This window comes from Periplaneta americana, chromosome 13 (genome assembly GCF_040183065.1).
Source record: "Periplaneta americana isolate PAMFEO1 chromosome 13, P.americana_PAMFEO1_priV1, whole genome shotgun sequence".
NCBI lineage: Eukaryota > Metazoa > Arthropoda > Insecta > Blattodea > Blattidae > Periplaneta > Periplaneta americana.
The window spans coordinates 63,326,045-63,353,679 of NC_091129.1; the positions used below are offsets into that span (position 1 = coordinate 63,326,045).

Sequence of the window (27,635 nt, forward strand, 5' to 3'; positions counted from 1 at the left end):
ATGAATGTAACTGTTAATACCATGCAGTACACTCTGGAGTTGTTCAATTAATTCTACTTTTAAGCTTGGTATTACGTTAGACCTAACAGGTCTGCAACAAAATGTATTTGTAAGAACAGAGGATTGTTCTCTCAGCTAGAAGAAGGTTTTCTTACCAACGGCACCACTTGGAATGAGGTGTTGCACTGTCTTATATTATTTAAAACGTGTGTTGATAACGGATGTACTACTATAAGTAAGTTTTTAAATGGTTATGGGGGATCTTGAGACTCAGAAATAACAACGTTTTTAGCAGCACAACATAATCCGTTTGGTTCATTACCTCATTTTTGCGTTTCATTTTATCCGTTTTATCTATTTGAATATCATTAAAATGAGCATAATCGATATTTAGATCGTAATGGAATGCTAACATACGTATTAACATGCGTATTAGCTCTCGACTACGCTGTCTGGTTGGTGCAAGAATAATTCGTTTAACATATTTCTAAATTAGTATTCAATACATTCCTTAACAAACCACTCCAAACCAATATGTATATACCTTGGATTGTGTACTAAGGCAATTTTTTGTGTTGGCCTCATTGCGAATCATCGTTTACGTAAATAAAAACATAATTGTATATTATGCAACGAGCCTATAATGATAGTAATTAAGACGCGAGGATGTTTATGAAACGAGCGCAAGCGAGTTTCATAATTTTCATACGAGCGTCTTAATTACCATTATAGGCAAGTTTCATACGACTTTTTATGCTCGACCATATTTCTAATTTGAAATTTGAAAGTATTTATGTTATGGTTATGTGACTGGGGACCGAACTGACCTTGTGCAATCTCGTAAATTGTGAGATGTGCGCAGACGCTAAAGTATTGATTTTTTCCGGGCAACGAATGTCGACGACCTTGATATAATCTAAACGTTAAACTTGATATAATCTTGAAATTGAATTCGACATTGAAAAACGAGATGACAAATTGAATTTATTTGAATATTATTTACAATTAACGCTAATTATTATAGTAACAGAACATAACCTTCTGCGACAGTATTGGATTTCCAGCCTGCGTGACGTTTTGCTAGTTGTCTTTCGATTGCATATCCGAGAATAATCGAAAACCTGAACTTTAATGAGTAGGTGTACTTTAATGACATGAATTAAAGGACTGCTACCAGGTGTATAATTACTACATTTCGGCATGGTCGAGCATAAACAACTTTAAATTATGGTTTATTTAACGACGCTCCCAACTGCAGAGGTTATATCAGCGTCGCTGGTGTGTCAGAATTTTGTCCCGCAGGAGTTCTTTTACACGCAAGTAAATCTATTGACATGAGCCCGGCGCATTCAAACACACTTAAATGCCATCGACCTGGGCCGGGATGGAACCCGCAACCTCGAACATAGAGGCCAGCGCTATACCAAGTACGCTACCGAGGCCGACAATAAACACATTTAAGTTAACATGGTACCTAAATATTATTTTAAGAACCACAGGAGTCCAGACCTGTGGAGTAATGGTTAGCGCGTCTGGCCATGAAACCAGGTCGCCCGGGTTCGATTCCCGGTCGGGGTAAGTAACCTGGTTGAGGTTTTTTCCGGGATTTTCTCTCAACCCAATATAAGCAAATGCTGGGTAACTTTCAGTGCTGGACCCCGGACTCATTTCACCGGTATTATCACCTTCATCTCATTCAGAAGCTAAATAACCTAAGCTGTTGATAAAGCGTCGTAAAATAACCTACTAAAATAAAAAGAATCATAGGAAACAAATGTGGGTAGATGATGAGCAAAAGAACGTCATTTCATGGTAGTTTGTAAAATACGATGAAAGAGTAATGGAACGGAGAAAAATTCTCTCCGGCGAAAAATTCCCTCCGGCGCCGGGATTTGAACCCGGGTTTTCAGCTCTACTTGCTGATGCTTTATCCGCTAAGTCACACCGGATACCCACTCCGGCGTCGGACAGAATTGTCTCAGATTAAGCTCCAACTCTTGGGTTCTCTCTAGTGGCCGCCCTCTGCACTACGTCATAGATGTCTATGAACGTAGGACTGAAGTCCACACATTACTCTTTCATCGTATGATGACGCAGAATATCTGCATGGAAATATCATATGTACTTCGGTACATTAAAAATAATATATAGTTTGTAAAATGACACAGATATTCTAGAAAGTCGGTGAGCTCCAAGGTAAAATATTAAGTTTTACTCAATTTCTTTTTATTTTTGGTCCAGGTGAAATAGGCCTACTTGCCTTTTATGACAACATTCGTAAAAATACGATTATATTCCATGGACAAAAAAATAAAATCTAGTAAAAAAGTAATATTTTACGTGGACCAAATGAAGTTTAAATAGGCCTATACATTACCGTAGCTCACTCAAATATGTAATTAAGTAATTAAAATATGTACCGTTATCTTACTGAATAATTAATACTTAATATGTATGTGTCGCGTGTACAATATAAGCCTATTTCTAAAAGTTATTCCATCTCTGTCATTGGTTCATAAATAAACGCAACGCAATCAGTGTGGTTTTAGGCGTAATAGATCAACTATTGATCACATATTCTGTATTCGACAGATAAAGGAGAAAAAGTGGGAGTATAAGGGTAGTCTACAGTGCATCAGTTATTCATAGATTTCAAAAAGGTATATGACTCGGTTAAGAGAGAAGTTTTATATGATATTTTTATTGAATTTGGTATTCCCAAGAAACTAGTTCGATTAATTAAAATGTGTCTCAATGAAACGTACAGCAGAGTCCGTATAGGTCAATTTCTGTCAGATGCGTTTCCAATTCACTGTGGGCTAAAGCAAGTAGATGCACTATCAACTTTACTTTTTAACTTTGCTCTAGAGTATGCCATTAGGAAAGTCCAGGATAACAGAAAGGGTTTGGAATTGAACGGGTACATCAGCTGCTTGTCTATGCGGATGACGTGAATATGTTAGGAGAAAATCCACAAACGATTTCACTTCAAGCAAGTAAAGAGATAGGTTTGGAAGTAAATCCCGAAAAGACAAAGTATATGATTATGTCTCGTGACGAGAATATTGTATGAAATGGAAATATAAAAATTGGAGGTTTATTCTTCGAAGAGGTGGAAAATTTAAAATACCTGGGAGCAACAGTAACAAATATAAATGATACTCGGGAGGAAATTAAACACAGAATAAATATGGGAAATGCGTGTTATTATTCGGTTGAGAAGCTTTTATCATCCAGTCTGCTGTCAAAAAATCTGAAAGTTAGAATTTATAAAACAGTTATATTACCAGTTGTTCTTTATGGTTGTGAAACTTGGACTCTCACTTCAAGAGAGGAACATAGGTTAAGGGTGTTTGAGAATAAAGTGCTTAGGAAAATATTTGGGGCTAAGAGGGATGAAGTTACAGAAGAATGGAGAAAGTCACACAACACAGAACTGCATGCATTGTATTCTTCACCTGACATAATTAGGAACATTAAATCCAGACGTTTGAGATGGGCAGGGCATGTAGCACGTATGGGCGAATCCAGAAATGCATATAGAGTATTAGTTGGGAGGCTGGAGGGAAAAAGACATTTTGGGAGACCGAGACGTAGATGGGAAGATAATATTAAAATGGATTTGAGGGAAGTGGGATACGATGATAGAGACTGGATTAATCTTGCTCAGGATAGGGACCAATGGCGGGCTTATGTGAGGGCGGCAATGAACCGCCGGGTTCCTGAAAAGCCAGTAAGTAAGTATTATTGGAGAATTGACTGTTATAAAGCTTATTTCATTTCGTTCACTCATTCAACCGTAATTTTCTGCCCAAAAGCAGGTCTTTCACTGCAAACCCAGCGTCTCCAATCTTTCCTAATTTCCTCCTTCTTAGTCTCACATTACGACCCTTATATCTTAATGTTGTCTATCATCTGACATTTTCTTCTGCAAGAAACTTGTCTTCCTTTCTTTGGAGACACTTAAATCTTACAGCAAAATGTATTTATGTAGGGCTTATTCTAATTCCTGCAGGCCTATAGAGGTTACCCACGCACAATAAGGGATTTCCTCAAATCCTCTAGCACTTCTTTTTTCTGTAGAACAGAAGGCAGAGACTAACATCTGATCTGACGTCTCAGTTCAGTTTGAAGTTAACAGGATTTAGTATTCACTTGGCTAAAAATGTTGGTTCGTTATGTGGCAAGTCTGAAAGTGCAATCGAATATTGGTTAATTCCATTAAGAAATGTTACCTGGATGTCGCGCTCCAAGCTACACACAGCAATGGATGGTTTCTGAAGAAATATGGCGCAGCACATGGGGTTCGAAAATAGGATGATGAAGCTTGCAAGAACGCTTGCAGGGGTAGCTCGGCGCGGGGGTAGAGAGAAAGAATCCCTTGTTTATCCAGGAGATCACAGAAGAATGTCGGTAGTACTAAGAAAAGATGTTATTGGTACAGAAAATGAAGTTACCAAAAAGTAAAGAATTAGCTAAACTAAAATTAAGGATGGGTGGAGCAGAGAAAAATTCTCTTCGGCACCGGGACTCGAACCCAAGTTTTCAACTATACGTGCTAACGCTTTATCCACTAAGCCACACCGGATTCCAGTTCCGATACCGAGTTGAATCTTCTCAGTTTAAGTTCCACTTTTTAGTTTCCCTTTAGTGGCCAATCTTCATGCACTGTGTCACAGATGTGTGACAGTGGCACAATGTCCAACACACTATGTGCACATGTGCTGAACTAAAATGGTTGAGTCTGTACACTGTACAGTGTTGTCTTACTTAGTAGATTGCGCCACTTCACCTACAATTAAAATCAAATTAGTCTCCATAAACATATAGGTTAATATGTAGGTGGTACATACAAAATACATTATAACAACATACGTATAGCTTAACGTAACTTATTGACAGACATAAAGTGTATAATTCAATAGTTAACATTTAGAAGCAGTTCAACAATGCCTATTTGAACCACATTTTTGTAACACACTGTGACATTGCAAAGTTGAATTCGAAAGTTGTACTACGATCTGGACTTTAATTCTTTAATAAAATATTTCGAAGTAAAACGTCCATGTTCGAAGTACAAAAGATAAATTTTGTAACGTTTTGATACGAAAAGTTTACTCTGACGTTCACTTGTATCATGGAAAAATTGTAAGATGAATTTTGTGCCTTGTGGATTTTCACGCGATTCGTCTCGCTCCATTCTCTATTTAATGTACTTGTATCTCGAAGTTTTCCACACAATACTCATCCTGCTTGTGGTTTTCGTAAGGCACTAAGACAAATGTCGGGATGAGCCCTAAAAGGAATAGGCCAAAAATCTACATATTCCCTCAGATAAATTTCGAAATTTTCCTAATTAAAGCCTTGGTTTTGCGTGTCTCTTTAGGTAGCCTACCTCTTCGTAGGTTTACTCGATCGTCACACGTCTTAGATCCCTTGTCTAGTGAGCATAAAGACGCCATCTCTCATAACTCGATCTGCCCACGCTTTCAACATCGGCAACTCTGCCTTGTTGCTGTTCAGTCGTACTGCTGGTCGTGCTGGCGACATTCCTTTCTTTCGTGAGGAAGGCTCTAACTATTAGCTTGTGTTCATTTTCGGCTTTTTCTCTTCAAAATTATCTTAAGTTGCTTCAACGGAACTGTGAAAAATGTAATGAGACAAGTGGCCGACAGGCTTGGAGCTTACATGGACCCTTCCTCACAGCTTCAAATTTCCTTGCAAGGAAGCGCGATCGTGTACCTTTCATATTTCTCTTCCCATTTTTTTTTCATTGCGATTACACACAATAATCATGGATAAGAGTTAAGTATCTACTTGAAAATCGAATAAAATACACGACTCGTTCCACGAAAGCAGTAAGATTTCTTCAAATGCCTTATTATTTTTTAATTCGTATCATGGAATTTATCTAAAAGAATGTCACCTTCCTGTGAACAGCTTCATATTTATATTGGACTTAAGCTTACCAATAGATTTGTTGGATGGTCTGCACAAGAGGAAAATAAATTACGAAGAATAAAGAATACTGTTCGAGTATGGAATTCGTCCACAAGAACGTCACGACACGAAGAGGTTTTACTCACCCGGTTGAGGATTGGCCACTGTAATCTGATACATGGCCATCTCCTATGTGGCGAGCCTCAGCCGGAGTGTGACATATGCCGTGTTCACTTACGGTGGAACATTTTTTATTGCATTGCAGGAAATATGACCTTGAACGTCGGCAATATGGAATTCGGCCGACTCTACGTGACTCTCTTAGAAATTATTTTAATTGTACAAATGCAGTTCTGAGATTTTTTATCGAATACAGGACTTAACAGAGTGATTTAGTTTTTTATCGACCCATTGTACTTATCCTCCGGACCCTTTACATCCGGAGGTTACATTTATTATTTGTCGACAGGACATTACTTCTATATAAATTAATGTCGAGATGTACAATGATAACGAAACCAAAGCACTATAATGTCAAATTGTCAATATTGCATTCAAACCTCGTGCTCTATTTTGCCTCCGCACTTATCTCCGTTCAGCGTTGCCAAACGTACCAGTGCTCCTCTTGTAACTAAAGGTGGCTCTGGTTGTAACAATTTAGAAGGAAAGCCAGTTGGTTATACTTTTTATGACGATCCTATTAAAATATTGCCCGATCGACTATGAATGATCATCTGCTTGGATTTTTCTACGGATTTTTCATAAATTGTAAAGCGAATGTGCAAGTTATCCCATGACGAATCCCTTGGACTCATCCCGTTAAAATATTACTCGACCGAGGCCAGTGGAGTCCTCCAGCTCGGAGCGCCACTTGTACTGCTCCTGCGTTCGCAATACGTCATCGCGATAGTTCACATTACGCCCGCGGCTCCACTCGCCTCGGTCGAGTTATATCATATCTCTAACAGCAACTACACCAACGCTACATATCTTCATATCCTAAAAGTATTTCGAAATTTTCGAACGTCATGTTTCAAACTCCTAATGTTTAATATGGCGTAAGTCAATGTTTTAAACATAACCTTTTGGTAAGGGATTTCCATACTTCAACCCCTTTAGGCCTGATGTACAGTTTCCCTGAAAAGGAATGAGACGATTGAATATTCGTCTCTTATGTAAAACACTGCGCATGATCAGAGACCAGAGCACTGATACACAAGATAATGAATATTGAGTTACTTAGATTCAAGTATTTGGTTTGTTACTAGCATCGTTCCGGAATTCACTTCAAAAACTGCAAAAAATATGATAATATTACGTAAATAAGAGATAAATATATACGTAAATCGTGCAGTTAAATCGACAATGGACCTTCATGACTAGATCGACAATCCGCACAGAAAGTAAAGTTTTTGTGTTGTTGCAATAGCTCAGACGCTAAGATCTCTGCGTGTTGTGTAGAAGAGAGCGAGTTCGATTCTTAGTGTATATCAACGATTTTTTTTCTAAATAACGTTGAAATAGAGATTTACAAAGTCCTCAGATTAAGTGTTAATGATCACAGAAATTACAAAATTACAAGTTATAATATTATAAACGTTAATCTAATGAATGCATTTATACACACACACACACATACAATGTAAATGCATATATATATATATATATATATATATATATATATATATATATATTAAAAACTAACAATTAAAATGAAATTAAAAATATATTCCTAAGCCACACAGACAAACGATTACAAAGGTTTAGAGTCCTTAGGCCATGTCATTTGTTGAGTAATTATTACAATATTTTATTAGTAGCTTTCCCATATGTGTAATAAATGCACTAGTACAAAACAATTTTTGTTAAAAGTGTGGCTTTGGATTATTTCATTCTCACCCCTTCAGTTGATTTTAACTATTTTATCTACGTGTTTAATTTAATGTGCATTCAATTTAATTCATGTTATGATTGAATGTATAAGTACTGTTACAGTTATTGATTAGTTACATATATTAATACTAACTATTAAATGCATGTGTTAAGTAACTAATTGCAGTTTCTTTTGCAAAATCTTGAATGTTTAAGTTGTCAATAATATTTCTGTACTATATACTATAAGACGTTAAAAGAATTTGCAATAGATTTGGGATCCTCTACTTTATAATCACTAATTTTAATGAAAAAACATTTTCTTTCTTAGGATATCTACAAGTTTAACTTTAATAATATTCCGAATAGCTTTAATTGCATTCAAATGTGTTCTATTTCCCTCTTTCATAAATTTTGATAAATTACACTGTACTTCTTGTAGTATTTAAGAATATGAGGATAGTTACATTGCAGCTCATTACATATAGATTCTTCTTTTTAACACATGAGATTTTTAAGTCCCTGTATTATCTACATGATTTTACTTTTGAATTTTTTCACAACATTGAGTGGAGAACATCCACTGAAGTGATTCTGAAATGAAGTGAAAAATACAATACATTTACTCTTAATGTCAGTAGTACCAGTAACATATACGTTTTTCCAAGATTCATTTTGTAGACATAAATGTAAATAATCATTAGATAAAGCATTTACGACCCTTTTTTAGTTCTTAAATTAATATTTTGAAATTGTTCAGTAACATTGGAAACAGGATTTGTTTATCATGTTCATACAAGTCATTGATTATAGGTGCTGCCGAATAGGAATTCAGTCTAAGTTAGTGTACAAAACTTTTATCAATGGCTGTGCTACTTCAGCTTGTATGCTGATGAGGAAATAAGTCTACGACTAAGATTTCCAGTTTCAAGGAGTGAATTTAATTTACATTTGCGGAAAAGTTCCGAGAGATAATCTATGTCTATGTCACTACAGATCACAAATTCTATATGAGATTTCTAAAGTCTTTCCTTTACAAATTCAATGTTGGCTATAAATATTAATAAATATTAAGAAATACGAATGATTGTAGTTAGAAGTCTGATTTACATTATAAAAAGCAAGAAGTTACATTCCTCGGCTAGATTCGAACTTTTCGACGTTTGGTTTTGTCATCCAACACATAAGCACGGACCTATTCAATGCTTATGTTAATAACCTACAATTTAGCTGTAGCAATGTGGTGTCATAACTTGGGGTTTGTTTACTTAATGTAATTAGATTTAATTTGATTAGCTTCGCAACAATTGGACTTCCTGTTATATCCTGTTATTTAAATATTTAAGTTAGAGTTGATTTATTAACTCTTACTGTGCAAAATGACCCTTATTTCAATAATTCTATATCACGTTAAATAGTCATTGTCTACACTAAAATATTATCATCATCCCTCATTTCTCATCTTAATGGCGAACTGACGTGGCATGAGACAGCGAGTTATAGCTCTAGTTGAGGCTGGATATGGGACTAGATCTGCTGGCCGTTTGGTCGGTGTTTCTGGAAGTACAGCCGAGAGGTGGGTTCATCGTTACCAAAATTCAGGGGAGGTCGAAAATCGCCCTATTCCTGGGCGTCCCCGGATTTCTTCATTGGAAGAGGATGCTCTCTTATTCGAGGAAGTTCGACAGGACCCCTTTCGGACTGCTAACGAAATAAGAGTAGCATCTGACTTTCCCGGTTCTTCACAGGTTGAGGAACCGCGGTATTAGAAGCCGGAGGGCTGCGCAAATGGAAATATTGGGGGAAGCACAAGCTGTCGACCGTCTTGCCTTCGTTACCAATCGAGTGGATTTCGATTGGAGAAATGTAATTTTCTCCGACGAAACAACCATCTCGAGTGATTACGAAAGTCCTGTCCGTGTCTATCGTGAGGATGGTCTCCCACATGATCAGCGCTATGTGCACCGACGTGAAAGTTCGGGGCGCTTTAGCATATTGTCACAGTCTGGTATATACAGTCGCGAAGCTCAATACGTAGTAAATATGCAAACATTAGATTGTTGCTCACCACTAGGATCGCTAATATCGCCTCATTACAGGCAATGCAAAATAGTACCGTCACAGTCTATTGTTTCTAGCACCCTCAAAACTCAAGCTTCGTGACTGTATATAGTAGACTGTGATATCGTGTTGGGGTGGATGTCTTACTATGGACCTGGCGTTATAGAATGCATCGATGGCCGGTTTAATACGGGAACTTACGAGCACATTCTGGAAAATATATTCCTTCCGCCCCTAGAACGTTTTCCCGAAGGAACATTGCTGTTCCAACAGGATAACCATCCCGTGCATTATGCCGCAAGCATTCAAAGATGATTTCAAAGTAGACCCGAGATCGAAATGATTAATTGGCCTCCGAAGTCACCTGATTTGAATGTCATCAAAAATTTATTGGCGGAATTGAAAAAGAGAAGGATAGCCACCTATGCCCACCGACGCCCTCGAAATCGAGACGAATTGTGGGATCAAGTTGTTTTTTATTGAGGTGTAATTAATTTCTTCAGAGTTCCTAGACTATCTAATTTGTCGAAAAATATGAATAATTTGTGCCCAATTTCTGGGTCTTACAAGTGGGCTGAACCTCGTCAAAAAAAAAATAAATCTTACTTGAAAGTTAAGAGTATTTTTCCTCAAACAAAAATCACAAGAAACAAAAAGAGACATGTCAACTTAAAATCTTGTCTACATGCCACCAGCTTCTATTACAGTCAGTACATCAGTGTCAGTGAAGTGTGTTGTATCAGTGAAGAAGTATGTCGTGTTAGTGAAGTGTGCTGTGTAAGTGAAACGTGTTCCTGTCAGTGAAGCTTTATAGTTTATAGTGGCAGTGCAAAGTATTTGAACAGTGAAATGTTTTTGAAGTGTTGGTGAAATCAGGATAGAATCAGTGAAATGTGTCGTAGTTCCAGTGCAGTGAGTGGGTTGACAGCGAAATGAGTGTAATGTTGAAAGGTACTTGTGCAGATATGAACATATCATACTCGTGGGTTTTAGTTCGATCTTAGTTTTAAGATACAAATTAGATTTATTTCAAATGTTATTTTAAGTGATCGTTTCATTTAATTTAGTATATTCCCTGTTGTTGTTGTTGTTGTTATTATTATTATTATTATTATTATTATTATTATTATTATTATTATTTTTATTATTATTAATTATTGTTAGTAATATTATTAGTATTATTATTAATTGTATGTTTAATTAACAAGTTTATTATTGTCATTATTGAGTGTAATTAGTTACCACTGCCACCGGGTATATACCCATTGCAGTGTGAATAAATATATACACACCTGGGAAGATCTCGCCGGGGATTAGAATTTATTCCACAATCTCGTGACATCCATGCCGGACCGACTTAGAGCTGTAATAGAAGCTGATGGCATGTGGACAAGATTTTAAGTTGACAGGTCTCTTTTTGTTTCTTGTGATTTTTGTTTGAGGAAAAATACTCTTAACTTTCAAGTAAGATTTATTTTTTGACGAGGTTCAGCCCACTTGTAAGACCCAGAAATTGGGCATAAATTATTAATATTTTTTGACAAATTAGATAGTCTAGAAACTCTGAAGAAATTAATTACACCTCAATAAAAGAAGTTTCACCTGGGATCGAACACGAGACGTTTCGGTTGAGCAGTGGAACCGACACGCTACTATATGAGCTAGCGAGACAAGACAGTGACAACAGCAGTCTAGAATATAGATCCCATAGTAGGCATTTGCCATTCGGTACGGAGAAGCAATGATAGCTTGTGACCCTATGTTGTGAAATCGTGGCCTTAAATGGCTGTCTTTTTCGTGATTCTTATTTTGGTCCTTGTCTTTGTTGTGGTCCTCGTAACAATTCTTGCTGTATTACTCATGTTATGTATCGTTACGTCGATATCGAATGAACCGCGCTGTAGAACTTTAACTTCCGACGACCAAGAGTCGTCTCATTCCTTTTAAGGGTAACTGTACATTATAGTGTACATTGTTTCTTTTTTTCTTTTTTTTTGGAATGTCTTCGATACTTTTAAATATTTTGAAAAATTCAAGTGATAGAAATGGAGAATGTTGTTTTTTTAAACATTTCTATACCTGAATCAAAATTGTCCCCAAATTTTGATTTTCTGTAAAGAATTTATTTGGGAATTTCTGGATCCCCAGAATGATTATGTAACCAGTTTTTTTTCAACTTTGTTTAATATAAATTCAGGTCTGAAGGGGTTAAGAAAAAAATAAAGTAATGCTTATAAAATAGAAACATTTAATTAAGTGTCACTTATGATGTTCCCACCTGTCTTCGGACAGTTCACTAAACAACAATTGGAAAAATGTTGGGAAGATGTTTAGTTTCACAACCATGTGTTGGGATTTAAAAATGCAAAATCTTCTTCAAGAGCCAAATCACCATGAAAGTATGCTCATATTTAAACAAGTTGTTACTACACCTATAACGTCTGCCATATTTAATTTACAGAAATACATATAGATACCCGTTATGTGTTTTGTCTTTAGAGATACGCAAATGAAGAATAAACATGTGAGGTTATGTTCTCAAAATATGAATATAAAATGTTGCACAAGAGCTTAAGCTACCAGCTAATGAGAAACATTTTAACACATTTTCCGTGGTTTAAATTTCAGTTGGCCTACTTGTTAATTAACATAAGTAGACTCTTAGATCATTACAAACGAGTTTTTCAGTGACAAGTCCAACGACTTACTCATTGCAGGAGCTATCATAGCAATTCTACAGATGTATACAAAGAAGATTCCGAGTAGTCCGGCAATTCTCGACTTTCCCACATATCTCCCGTCTTGGCAGAAAACCTCAGTGCCGCGTATCAGCTCTCTGTACAAGAAAATACATATTTATTTTCGTCTTGAAGTAGAGTTGACACATGACATTGCATTTTGCTAACATTCAAAGAATTCCTCACTGAAAATATGGAGTGTATATAACGATATGTCCTTAAGTACGGTATAGTATTTTGTCAGAAGTGATCTTGTTATATAAGATCATTCAAAAGTCACTTCAAATTTTAAGGTCATAAGTATTATAATATTTGAGTTACATAAAAAAAATCATCACTGTGTTGGGCAAAAAATGTGTTTTTTTTTTTTTGCTTATTACTTTTTGCATATCCAGTTACTGTTTTATTCATTAAAATATTTAATGATTTCATTAATACTACTACTAGAATTTTGAAGCTTCAAGCCAGGGTCCTACCATTAGACTAAATGTTGTGATACAACTGCTCCAATGTCATTATGAAAGCAATTGGAGTGTTTCTCAAGGTCTGATAAAGTTTAGAACACGTAACAATTTAAAGGAAGTCCCATATTCCATTCGTAATAACGTGCAATATTTCAGGCACGTTCCTCGACTTATACTGTACATGTTCAATAAATTTGTCCGGTGATCAAATGTTCACCTACTTTGTTCCTCTTCATGTTTGTCTTGATACATTTTTTGTCCAACATCGTTTGTCTCTTCAATAAGTGTACAGTTTATTCATTCGGCCTTTGTCCATATATCTACCTAGCTATACATTCTATAAACATCAAACTAAGAAAATGAATGTTAACAACAATGGAGGAAAAGGGGAAATAGCCTATATTGTTACTCTCGTAACTGTGGATACGGGTCATTAAATTATGTTTCTTTTATTGGGGTCAGTGTACTCTTATCATTCTCTTCAATTTGCCTGGTAATTTCACTTCCACTCTGAGTGGAAAGTGCTCAATTACAATAATTTTACAGAGTAAATCCTTAAGACCAATGAAACAAGATTTTCCTATGCCATTTTGCTTTATTTCTTTTTATTTAATGGAAAATCGACTTTGTTTGTAGAAAAAATTGCAAACATTCCGTAAATACAGTAGTACTTTCCAACGCATGGAAACACCCTTCTCCACAGCAATGAATACGGTTATGTATAACCTGGCCAAGCGCAGCGTGCACTTTGTGTTTGGCAACACTGTTGCGGAAAACATAAATGTAAACAACCAACAAGCGGCACACTCGCCTTATGATGAGAACTGGTGCGTCACGTTAAGTATCATTCCCATCACATAGCTCCAGTGCATCTGGTATAAATAATATTCCATTTCTCCTCTTCCATGAGCAACAATAGGTACTACTGTCCCGCACTACTGTTAGTATACACACCAGGAACTCTGTCGTTCTGCTAACACTTTTTTTACCTTATAATGTGTATGTATCCACGTTTCGTCTATAAAAACTATAGGTTTTCGCTCCCCAATTATTTTTTTTCTATGAGCGAGCAGATATCTTGTCCTTTCAGACACAATGTCAGGTCCTTCAACTGTACGACACCTATTGTCTTTGCATTTGGCAAAACGAAACCCTAAGTTTTCACTATTGTTCTAAGAGTTGCCTTACACTACGTAAAATTGATTCCCTGTTTGCAGAAACTTAATAGTTTGCGTAACGTAGGTATTTCTTTATGTTATTCATAGAACTCCAAGAATTTTCTCGTGATTACACATTCGTCGAATTAATCAACCACTATTTTATTTGCAAGTATGACTTCAGTTTTTTCGGAATAGGAAATACCTTTTTGTTCGACTTGTTTGCCTTCCTTTCGTATTTTGTATAATATGGTTCGTTTACATCGATCTAACAAACAAACGCCTCTCTTCGTAGGTTTATCGTATGATACCTGAACGCCTTTCTTTTTCTCTAAATCGCAATATTTTATAACTCTTTATATGCATCTGCGCACTTCAACACGAATTACAGCCCTCTTTGAACACACTGCGAGTGTAACAGTACAAAGCATGATGCATGGAATGTCAGACTACTGATATACTCTGCTATTCTTCCTCACTCCCCTTTCCCGGGCGTGGTGGGAACCACGTTCCCGGGTATCTAGTGTTTCCACTTTTCGCCGCAACGTGGCAGGAGCACTATCCGCCTGGTCAGGTTATACTATGTATAATGTCAACATCAGAAGTTTATCACGAGGTGACTACCCTTACGCCCCGCTTCAATCCTAAAGTTGAAGCACGCATCTGGCAACAGCGATGCCAAACATCCATTAGTTCACGTAGGTAGTTTATTAATAATTAAAATATTGAAAATGTGTATTTCTGAATATGTTTTAATATAATCGGAACAAACATTATTATGTAAAATAATTAATTCTAGGAAATCTAACAAGCAAACATTCTGACTGGGGCAGACAAAAAAGTTTTTTTTCTTCCACCGTGTTAATAATGTCAAAAGAAGTGCTTATACAAATTTTGGCCATTCCATCACAATTACGAGGCAGTCCAGAAAGTGATTTTTCCTGGGGCCGTTTACAGAAAAAAACACAATTGCATAGAAAGATTTATTTAAACTGCGCTATTTGTCAACATATCCCCCGCTGGAATTGAGACATTTGTCATACCATGGGATCAATTTTTGTATCCTTGTGTCGTAGAAGGCAGGCGCGTTTGACAGCCGTCTGCACCTCTCTGTCGATCCCATGATATCACAAAAGTCTCAATTCAGGTGGGGAACATGTTGAAAAATAGTTCAACAATTTCTGTGTCTGTTCCAATAATTTTTTTCAATGAAATTGTGTTTTCTTTCTGTTAATGACCCCTGGCGAACTTTTTTTATGGCCTTCGTAATTGTGGTCCAGTAGCAAAAATTTGCATAAGCAGTTCTTTTGACATTATTAACAAGGTAGAAGAAAAAAAATAACTTTTTTGTCTGCCCCATCAGAATGTTTGCTTGTAAGCTCAAAGGAATAAAATGGTAGTGGACTTTTCCATCCATAGTATGCTCAGATTCGTCCTTCAAAGGGACTGTCATTGAACACTTTTCATCCTGTATGTTTAGAATGGTTTTTACGTTCGTTAGCAATAAATGTTCTTGTGTGAATATTCTTACCTGCTAGCACTGACTTAGCTTAATATAGGCTTAGGCTGATACTTACTGACTTCTGATGATGGGAATGTTGATGGCATTTGCCACGACGATGGCTGCAAAGGGGACAAGACGTTCCAAAATGGATGTCTGTATATAAAATGAAAACATAGAGACATGTTAAATAATAGGTAAAATATAACGTTAATAGTATTATGCTAGATTAAAATTTAACTTATTATGAATATGACAAGACCCAGCACAGAAAAAAACAGCTTGTTACGAAACCTTCAAATAAACCTCGGAATGGGACTGATTCTCTGGCACGACCACAGTAAAGGAATAAGGTTTTGAGAAAATACATCAGCTGCTTGTCTATGCGGATGACGTGAATTTGTTAGGAGAAAATCCACAAACGATTGGAGAAAATACGGGAATTTTACTTGAAATAAGTAAAGAAATAGGTTTGGAAGTAAATCTCGAAAAGACGAATTATATGATTATGTCTCGTGACGAGAATATTGTACGTAATGAAATATAAAAATTGGAAATTTATCTTTTGAAGAGGTGGAAAAATTCAAATACCTGGGAGCAACAGTAACAAATATAAATGATACTCGGGAGGAAATTAAACACAGAATAAATATGGAAAATGTCTGTTATTATTCGGTTGAGAAGCTTTTATAATCCAAAAAATCTTAAAGTTAGAATTTTATTTATAAAACAGTTATATTACCGGTTGTTCTTGGTGGTTGTGAAACTTGGACTCTCATTTTGAGAGAGGAACATAGGTTAAGGGTGTTTGAGAATAAGGTTCTTAGGAAAATATTTGGAGCTAAGAGGGATGAAGTTACAGGAGAATGGAGAAAGTTACACAACACAGAACTGCACTCATTATATTCTTCACCTGATATAATTAGGAACATTAAATCCAGACGTTTGAGATGGGCAGGGCATGTAGCACATATGGGCGAATCCAGAAATGCATATAGAGTGTTAGTTGGAAGGCCGGAGGGAAAAAGACCTTTGGGGAGGCCGAGACGTAGATGGGAAGATAATATTAAAATGGATTTGAGGGAGGTGGGGTATGATGATAGAGACTGGATTAATCTTGCTCAGGATAGGAACCAATGGCGGACTTATGTGAGGGCGGCAATGAACCTCCTGGTTCCTTAAAAGCCAGTAAGTTAAGTAAGTGAATATGACTAGTAGAAGTCGGTGTAATCTAAGGTCTCAACACTAGGCGGTTCCCTCGTCCATACTTGAATGAAGCTCCCTTCCTTTAAAGTAATGAAATGGCTTTTTTGCAGCTGTATTTTGTTGGTTGTCAGCCTCGGAGCGTAGCCGGTATAGAGCTGGCCTTCTGTGCTCGAGGTTGCGGGTTCGATCCTGGCCCAGGTCGATGACATTTAAGTGGGTTTAAATGCGATAGGCTCATATCAGTAGATTTACTGGCATGTAAATAACTCCTGCGGGACAAAATTCTGGCACACCGGCGACGCTGATATAACCTCTGCAGTTCCGAGCGTCGTTAAATAAACCATAATTTATAATTTTAATTTTTATTAGCTGTTTAGTCCATTGTGCGCTATGGTGACAATTACGACTTACCAAGTTTTCCGAACAGGAGCCCAGAGGCACAATTAAATGACTGTACCCCAGCGGAAGAATGGGCATAGCGCTTGATTTGAGATGAAATCTTCGATAATTGAATTATGGCCTGTAGAGTCCTAAAAGAATTTCAGAATTTCTTATTGTCTAAACTAGTTATTAATTCCAGAGGGGTAGTAAGAGGACTCGAGGACACATAGTCTGCTGATGGCTATGTGACATTTAAAACCTCGAATAGCCATTCATTCCTACCAAGTCCGATATATGCATGTCCTCGTCATGACCCCTGGATAACGCTAAGACATTGAAAGGCGAAAAGCGAGTTCCAGACGTTATAATTGGGACCCATCAGCTAAGGGAGAAACCCTAACAGAAAATCATCGGCCATCCAGGATTGCTGGCTGGTTGAGCTTGGAGCTGACAACCCCAACTTGTAAAAAAATTGTTACGAAATCCAAAGAAGCAATAGCCGGACGGAATGATTTACGAAGACCCAGGAAACGAAATAAGGATATGGTTATTGGAACATGGAATGTACTCTCACTATACAGATCAAGGAAGACCGAGAGCTAGATGGGAGGATGACATAGAAAAGGATGCTAAAAGTATTGGAGTCCGTAACTGGACTGGTAGAGCAAAAAACAGAGAGGAGTGGCGAAGACTTCTTGGGGCAGCCAGGACTCTTGATGGGTTGTAGTGCTGATGGTGATGATGAGTTATTAATTATTCTGAAATTATTAAACGAGGAAAATCTAAATGATTTAATACCTATGCTTTTATAATCTATACATCTTCACTATTTGTGCCTATTATATTAGTGACTGTAGTTTTTATTTTCTTTTCACTTATTATATTCCATATTCTATAGATCTTACGTCAGCATTGGAGCTCTAAGATGTGGAACAAGTCAAGAGTTGTATAATAAATTATTTGGTGATATGAGGCGAGGCGATCATCACACTCCAATTAGTATATAACAATAGCTTTTACTTGTTATTTTGTAAAATTTAATGAAATTTCTATTTCAGTTCTCCTTTGTCTTCTACTGATGCTCATAATCTTAATACTGAATTACATGATTTATTTTTTATTCTGCATTTTATTGTTTTAAAATTTCAGAATGTAAATGTTATTTTATAGCAAATTCAATTTAATCCATGCACAATACAGTATACAGAGTGTTTCAGAAATACTTTAACAAACCTTGGGGGCATGTTCCTCATAACAAAACAAGAAAAAAAAGTTCTTATAAACATATGTCCGAAAAACCTTAGTGTTTTAGTTATTAATGAAAGACCATAATGAAACATCTGTTAGAGACTGTCGTCTTGGTAGCAAGTGTTGCAACTTTAATCAATTCAGAAACTCATAACAATGAAAGTTTACGATCTTTGACTTCACATTACACCACACGAACAGGAAACAAAACAAGAGGCGCCAAGACCAACAACGACCAGTTCTGAAACATGTAAATAATAGGTCGAAACATGTAAACCAGGTACGATAGAATTTAACACAAGAAAGTCATATAATACATATTCCGAAAGAATTATAATGTGATCATTGTAACAAAACTTGTTTTTGTACCAATCTGATAAGTTGTTGACTGAAATTGTAATATAAGTTTTCTTATCATATACCTGCTAGCAGCCTAACCATCTACTACTTGTTACTACTTATCTGCTTTTGTGATCTGGGACATTTAATATGGTAGTGAAGTCTCCGAGTCTGTTGACTCAAGTGCTAGCGCTCTGGTCTTCCATCTAGACGGCCTGAGTTCGAACCTTGGCAAGGTCGTGATGGAATTTGTGGTAGACAAAAACGACGTTGCAGACGGTTTTCTCGATGTACTCTCGTTTCCCTCTATCATTTCACGAAGAATTTCCACCTTCCCCTTAAAAATAGGCTAGGATGCAGACTTGGAGACAGTACGTTTTCCGATGCTGATATAGGAAGGGCTTGGAGCTTCGGGCCCCTGGGGTTTAATCAGACTACTTGTGTACGGATAAGGTCTGGCTCTGTCAGGGGCTGAGGAAAGATGGCCCATCTATCAGCGTCGGCAGATCAGGAAAGGCTTGGCTCCGGGCTCCTATCAAACTACTCGTCCGAGAAATGGGACATGGGGCTGAGACAGGATGGACAACCATCGCAAGTAGGGTAAACTTGCCCATTTCCGTGATATCCCTACTTTTTTATAATCGAATGTCAATCAAAGCTTTGCCGTTAGACCATAGCGCCAGACATCTTTCTCGAAAGATTGCATCTTTTGTCTACTTTTGAGACATCGGTGAACTTCCTAATAAGATACCCAATCTCGTAACATTCAGTGAAAAAAAGTATCACGGAATTAGAAGTAGGCCTATCACGGAATTAGGCAACTTTACCCTATGTGGCACACAACGGGCCAACGCGTGCATGAATATACGGAATCGTCCCGGGACTAACCCTCGTAAAGCCAAGTCAAGGTAATGAAGTAATCTGATGCGTAAATTAATAACCCCTCAACTCTGCTTACCGTGGCAAGTTTATTAATTTCCAGCGCCGTCCCTACGGCTGTCGTAGTGGCGCATGCATAAGATACGACGAGTGTCCTGCAGGAATCAGAAACATCTCATTAAAATTGATTTTACTATAGCAGTGATTCCCAAACTTTCTGTAGACGCGACCCATTTTTGGGTGAGACTTCTGTGTGCGACCCCTCAGCTACTGTACCGGTTTTTGACTTCATTCGAAAAATACAAATCCTGTAAAATTGCAAACAACTATAATTTTACTCGAAACCCGTGTATGGCACCCAAAATAGACCTACGATTTAAACAACAGTTTTTTTTTTTAGTATTTTCCGAAAGAAACTCTAAAAATTACGAGTCAGATGGATACTGGATCCGTTTTTAGACAGTAGCGTTCAACTGGCTGAAGTTCCAAAAAACAAATATATATATGAGAAGAAAAACTCACTGAAATATGAACGGTTCAGAGCCATAGTGGGCCAAGCGCCATTTACTAAAAATGGAGGAAGCAAGGGTTAAAGTTAAGTGAATACCGAAGTTTAATGAAGATTGACGTATCCTATAGTTTTAATATGCATACTTTATATTACTTGCTGTTTCATTGAATTATGATATTCACTTAATTTTAACCTTTGTTTTCTCCGTTTTTAATATATGGCGCTTAGCCCACTATGGCTCTGAACCCTTCATATGTACCTACTGATGGAATGTTGAAACTAGACCTTTTTCCGCAGGGCATAGACTAGTTTTGTATCAAAAGAATATCTCGAGCTTGCAAGAGTAGCTCTTAAATTTTTGATAACCTTTGCAACCTCGTATTTATGTAAAATAAGTTTCTCGTCTATGATTGCCATGAAAACAAAAGCGAGAAATCTCCTTGAACTTATAAAGTATATCACTCTGTGCATCGAATACTTAGTCCAGATTTGAGAAGATACTTTCTGGAAAACAGGCACATTTATCGCATCAATTATTTTTTATTTTATAATTACGGCACTGAAACATTCTTTATTTGGTGAATATTACTTATGTCCCAGCCACTATAGGAACTTGATAAAATACCTTGAAAATTCCTCGGATTTATAGTATTGATTAGTATAAATTGATGTGATCACTGAGAGAGCTGTAAGCCCACCAAACCCGCTCTAAATAAGTACCTTATTTATATACGAAAATCGTCGTGCGTTAATGATAAATATGGCCATATTTCGTTAATGTAACAGTGAGTTTCAGTGTCGACAACATAATAATAATACTACACACCTAATCAAACCTAACCTAACCTCTCTCATAATAACTATACATCTAATCAAACTTAACCTAACCTAACGTGTCACATAATAGGCCTACTATACACCTGTAGTAACATTCCTCACATTTAGTATAATTTCGTTTGCATATATTGCCGGTCCTGCTGCTGGTGTCGGTAGCCATCTAGTGGAAGTGGATCGTAATTTCATGAAGAAAATATGGCGACTTTCATAATAATTATATTTAGCCTAATTCATTCAATCTATGTCTTGTGACATATTAAATCTCTTAATGTAGTAATAATTGAGGGGTTGGGTGTGAGAAAGGCACTTCTCTCAAATGTAAGTTTTGAGAAAATTGATGTTGAATTTAATTCAAACCGTAATAATGTTACCTATGCACGCCTTTACATTTTGGCTACTCCTGACCTCTGTGATCACAGTATTGAACTGAAACTTGGTGATCATGTACATAACAGATCAGAGAACATAATAAAGCGTTTTACTCAAAAAGGGCATATTCTCTAAAATGCCCTTCTTGCACCCAGCCCCTCAATTATTATATTACAATAGTACTTATGTTTATGTTTCTAAATACAAACTAAATGTGTCTTAATAAGACGATTTTTGTTTTATCTTGTAAATAATTTCGCGACCCCGTCAGCTCTTCATACGACATCACTATAGGAAATAGAAGCTTTTCTTGCATAATGTACAACATTTATAACTACAAGAAACAATTACACTAGTCTGCGATGAAATTACTGCCTCCAAAGTTTGAATGTTTTACGGTATTTTTAGCACGCTGAAGTCAAATTCGAAACCAGAAAGTTCCTATCACGTACCATTTTTTTTTTTTTGTTATTTTAATTTTCTTATAATATATTACGACAATTTATAGCGTAATTATTTAAACTATAATACTTTAACAACTGTAGTTTTAGTATGTTAAGATATGAAAACCAAATGTATTCAACATATTCTTAAGATGTTTATATTGAAAATCAAGGATAACAGATGTTTCTTAGCAGATAGAGGGTGCAAGCGTATAAGGAAGTTAGGGTGAAATAACGTGCAGCCTTGCCATTGTCTTTATTTGTGGGAGATAGAAATGTCAGCCATACCTTGGTGAGAGACTCAACTCGTCTAGTTCTTCTCACATTTCAATAGTTTGTGTTTCATCTGGAAACGAAACGAAATCAGTTTTTGAAGCTTTATTGTGGAGCAGAAAGTTGAGAGTTTTTAGTTCAGTAAGAAAGTATTTACCATGTCGAATCGAGAATGTATAAATAATCCAGACCATTTTTGTTATATAACTTATATAAAATATACACATTTCCTAAGCAGATGCTTAATTTTACAGATTTTGTGAAAAAAGTCATATCTTGCTTATTTTGGAATCAAACTTGGAGAACGAAGTACAGCTTGGGCACCACACAAAGTATGTAGAGTATGCATTGAAGAACTTCATCATTGGATCAACGGCAGACGACAGTTGCTATCTTTTGGAGTACCTATGGTTTGGAGAGACCAGTCGAACCATAGTAGTGACTGCTACTTCTGTTCTTGTGATGTGAAGGGGTACGATTCTAAAAATAAAAAGCAAATCGTGTATCCAGTTATTCGGTGAATAGTTTTCATCTGAGTCTGATGTAGAGGTGAGGGAAATTGTGACGAGTGACAGTGACTATCTACCAGAGTCGGGTGCTGCAGAACGTGGCTTTAAATAAGGAAAGAGACTGTTTCAAGTACATATGTGAGAAATTTCCACTACTATTTGAAGCAAATTAAAAGAAGACATATTTAATGGTCCTAACAAAAGAAAACAGATGTCTGATGCAGCATTTAAAATCACTGTGGATCAAAAGGAGAAAGCAGCATGGATATCTTTCTGTGAATTTCTTTTAAAATTTCTTGGTAACAACAAGGGTCCTAATTACCGAAACATTGTGGCTTACATGCTTGAAGCATACAAGGAACTTGGCTGTAACATGAGTAGCAAAATTCATTTTCTGTTTTCTCACCTAGATTATTTCCCCGAAAATCTAGGATTTTTGAGCGAAGAGCAAGGTGAACGATTTCACAAGGACCTGCAGGAGTTCGAAAGGAAATACCAGGGACGATGGAGCATCAGTATGCATCCTCATTATTGTTGGATGTTCAAGCGTAAAATACCTGAAGACAAAAATAAAAGAAAGAGGAGCAGGAGGACTTTCTCAACTAAGAAGCAAGTGGTGTAATTTTTTGTGTGATACATTGTGCTAATTTAAACATCCAATAGTGAAGTAAACAAGATAAAACAAAGCAAAAACACTCTAGTGACATGTATGAACAACCATACACATAATTGCAGCAAGTTGTGTCTTTTAAATATTGCTTTTGCATTTTAAATAAAAAAGTGAAATGAAAAAGTTTGTGATGAAATTCATGTAATTATACAATACATTTAAAGTGATTTTGCAAACAAACCTGACGTGATAGAAGTAAACGGATTGAAAATTCGAATTGAGCACATCGACATTATATAAAATCACATTATTTACTTTAGGCAACAAACACAAAGTTGAAATTCGCAGGCTAGTGTTATTAATAACTTTTTTCCTTATATGTCGCTTTGTCTCAAACAATAGCGTTAATAATAATAATAATAATAATAATAATAATAATAATAATAATATACATACATCTAATAAAACCTAACCTAACAGAAAACTAAAAGCGTGTTGAGTCATGTTTTGCTCAAGTTACAAGCTTAGAGGTAAAGATTGTTTACTACAGTTAGGACCTACTTTCATTCTGTAATATCTTATGGTATCTATACTAATAATAAATCTGTAGCCGAAATTTTTCTGGTAATTTTCGATTTTCCAAAAATAATTGGTCCTACCATATATAATTAACCACCCTGAAACCGAAAATCGTTTTTTTTTTTTAATTTTTGTTTGTATGTCTGTCTGTCTGTATGTTTGTTACCTTTTCACGCGATAATGGCTGAACCGATTTATATGAAAATTGGAATATAAATCAAGTTCGCTGTAACTTAGATTTTATGCTATATGACATTCAAAATACGTTATTTAAAAGGGGGGGTTATAAGGGGGCCTGAATTAAATAAATCGAAATATCTCGCTTATTATTGGTTTTTGTGAAATATGTTACATAACAAACGTTTCTTTGAAAATGATTTCCGATAAGTTTTATTCCTTGCAAAATTTTGATAGGACTGATATTTAATGAGATAAATGAGTTTTTAATTAAAATACAATGCGATCTAAGGCGGTGTAATGAAATGAAAACAAATGACTACGTCTATAAGGGACCTTGGACAACAACAATCGAAAGCTATGAAACATACCCTACAGAGAATGTTTCTCTGTTTGTATGAAGTAATATCGAAAGCTAAATTAACCGATTTGTATAATTAATTATTATTTCACCATTGGAAAGTGTAGTTTCTCTTGATGGACATAATGCTATAATGTTATTACAGTAACTTCTGAGTGCTCTCTGGACCAAACATATTAAACGATTTATCCTTCTATCAAACACGAATGTTCCTGGATCAAACGTCCTATTTCAATTATGTAATTACTTTAGATTTATTTCTAACAGGTGCAGCGGAGCGCACGGGTACGGCTAGTATAATATAATATAATATAATATAATATAATATAATATAATATAATATAATATAATATAATAATATGTAATGTAATATTATATAATATAATTTAAGTTATTTGAAGGGTTCAGAATCATAGTGGGCCAAGAGCCATTTACTGAATACGTAGAAAACAAGGGTTAAAATTAAGTTATTACCATAATTCAATGGAAACCTATAACAAGTAAAATAACATATACACATTAAATCTAAATGATATCAATCTTCATTAAACTATGGTTGCATGTAATAAAAATTAAGAAACATGTTAAAGGAATTGTCATTGCACCAAATGAGTGTCTCTGGACCAAAATGATCGCATTTTAATTATTTGGATGCAATTTAAATTAAGTAACATATTAAACGATTTATCCTTCTTTCAAACACGAATGTTCCCTGGATCAAATGTCCTATTTTAATTATGTAATTACTTTATATTTATTTCTAACGGGTGCAGCGGAGCGCACGGGTACGGCTAGTAATAAATAGTTTTGCAACGTGTAGATACTGGGAAAACAATTTAATGAAATCATTCGAATCATACTCGCTCATTTTATAGACACTCTTGCAGGTCGTATTTAAAAAAAACTTAAGAATATTAACATTTCCTTCAGTATATTTGCTGGAACTCTTTGTTATGACAATTTTGCTCCGTTAGGTTATTCTTTTAAGCTTTCCTTCTAGGAATAACTCAAGTGTTTTGAATTTAGCTTACATAAGTTCTTTATTTTAGATTAAGTTACTAGCACGTATTTGACGAAATACTAGGTGTTTCCACTTCAGTTTAACTGATTTATGCAAACGAAATTTTTACAACTTCTCAACTCCAACTTTTACACGGATCAGGAGACTGCAATGGGCAGGACATATAGTCAGGATGGAGAAGGGAAGGATACCAAGGAGAACTTCAGAAGGCCAATATGGAGGAAAAAGACCTGTTGGAAGACCACGGAATAGATGGGAGGATATGGTTCAAGAAGATACTACCAGTTTGCTGCGATTGCGGAACTGGAAGGTGGCAGCAAGGGATAGAGAAGAATGGAGAGGAAGAATTGGGGAGGCCATGGCTCGAAAACGGGCCAAAGAGCCATAGATACAGTAGATGTATTTCAAACACTAGAACTTATTATTGTTTCAATAAAAAAAAATAGTCACTTCAAAACATCAAGCGTGTTTGGAGATAATCAGTTTTCTGTGCCTCCTGAAAAGTTTACTCAAATGGACATGTGAGATTTCTGCAATTCACGATTCATTTATTCAAAAAACTGTTTCAAGTGGAACAGCGAACCCAAAAATGGTCAACATGCTTGGAGTTCATATACAGTACATATATTTTTAAATGTCTCCAATTGCAAAGAATCGAGATCGCGCCTACCTTATGATATGATTTTAAAAACCGGTAGCTCTTACTTACAAGAGGGAGATATCTTGCCTTCCGCTTCGGTTTGAGTAGTTTATCAGTGCCATTACGGACTGGTTCACCCATTGCCAGAAGATAATTTGTGACACAGTTCTGCAAAAAATATTTATTTCCATAAATACCTACATAAATTATGTGCTTTATGTACAATTGTATTAGAATTTTTCTGATCCTTTACGCAAAGCAATCACTATTCCTTTCTACTGATCCTGTATCATGGTTCAAATTGACGGCGGGCCGGGAATTCAAGATGACACCAAAGTTATTTTCTCATAAATAATTGGAACAGATATAACTGTTGAGCTATCTTTCAACATATTCCCCACTGAAATTGAGACATTTGTCACACCATGGAAGTGCAGACGGCTCACACGTACTGGTTCCGATCCCAGGCGGCAGGACATAGGGCTACGAAAGTTGATCCCACGAATGTCTCATTTCCGGTAGAGAATATGTTGAAAAATAACTCAACAATTGCTGTATCTGTTCCAATAAATCTTTTCAAGAAATTGTGTTTTTTTTCTGTAAACGGCCCGAGGGAAACTTATTTTTACAGCCCTGGTAATTGCGTTCGAGTGGCCAAAATTTGTACGAGTATAAGCAATAATTGTTCTGACATTGTTAACATGGTGGAAGAAAAAACGATAACTTTTTTATCTGCCCACATGAGAATGTTTACTTTAAGACATTATGCTTGAATTCGCGTTTTCCGTTTCAGGTCTTCATGGGGAAAGAAATTTTCTCATGAAATTGCGGCCAGTATACGGCACCGGTGCCACGTGATGAATTTGGGGAGTTGCAATAGGTACACTGCTCTGTCGATGTAGTAGAATGCGTGTGAAACTAAAGAAAGCAGAAAACAATACAACGTGGTTTGTTGTTGTGACGAGAATCCAAGCCCCCGCATATCGGTAAGGAATCGTGTCACAAACACTTTCAAGTCTGAGTATTTCTGACAAAGTAAATATTATTCAACACCTTGAAAACGGCACAAATGTTAAGGATATTGCTGGAGAGTTTAAGGTAATATATTTTTATTTTTATTTTTTATTTATTTAATCCTTTATTTATTGATTTAATTCATTCATTCATTCATTCATTCATTCATTCATTCATTCATTCATTCATTCATTCCTAACCTCACTCACTCACTCACTCACTTCTTTCTTTCTGTATTTATTTATTTATTTATTTATTTATTTATTTATGTATTTTCTTGATATATATATATATATATATGTGTGTGTGTGTGTGTATGTATATGTGTGTGTATTTTTTTGAACTGCTGTATAACTGCTTACTCCATTACGTATGTAATACTACATGCATGAAGCCTATTTCCAAATTTACAAAGTGTTTTAAGTTTTCCTCCCTAGATCACTCTTGTTTGGTGTCACTTTTGTTGTTTATAGCTTGTAATATAAAATTTGCTACTTTCACTGTC

General features: G+C 36.0%; 1 protein-coding gene across 4 annotated transcripts in view; it reads right to left on the reverse strand.

Moving 5' to 3' along the window:
- LOC138712009 (sideroflexin-1-like) overlaps window positions 1-27,635 on the reverse strand; it is a 50,139-nt gene that overhangs the window by 3,839 nt on the left and 18,665 nt on the right. The window contains exons 3-7 of one of the 4 annotated variants that reach the window (XM_069843383.1): window positions 26,186-26,284; window positions 19,866-19,941; window positions 15,810-15,889; window positions 12,582-12,709; window positions 4,236-4,419 (exon numbers count right to left, since the gene is read on the reverse strand). In XM_069843383.1, coding sequence (XP_069699484.1) covers window positions 4,236-4,419; window positions 12,582-12,709; window positions 15,810-15,889; window positions 19,866-19,941; window positions 26,186-26,284 — 567 coding nt within the window. The remainder of the gene's footprint in view (window positions 1-4,235; window positions 4,420-12,581; window positions 12,710-15,809; window positions 15,890-19,865; window positions 19,942-26,185; window positions 26,285-27,635) is intronic. The other 3 variants (XM_069843384.1, XM_069843385.1, XM_069843386.1) reach the window with 3 other exon arrangements.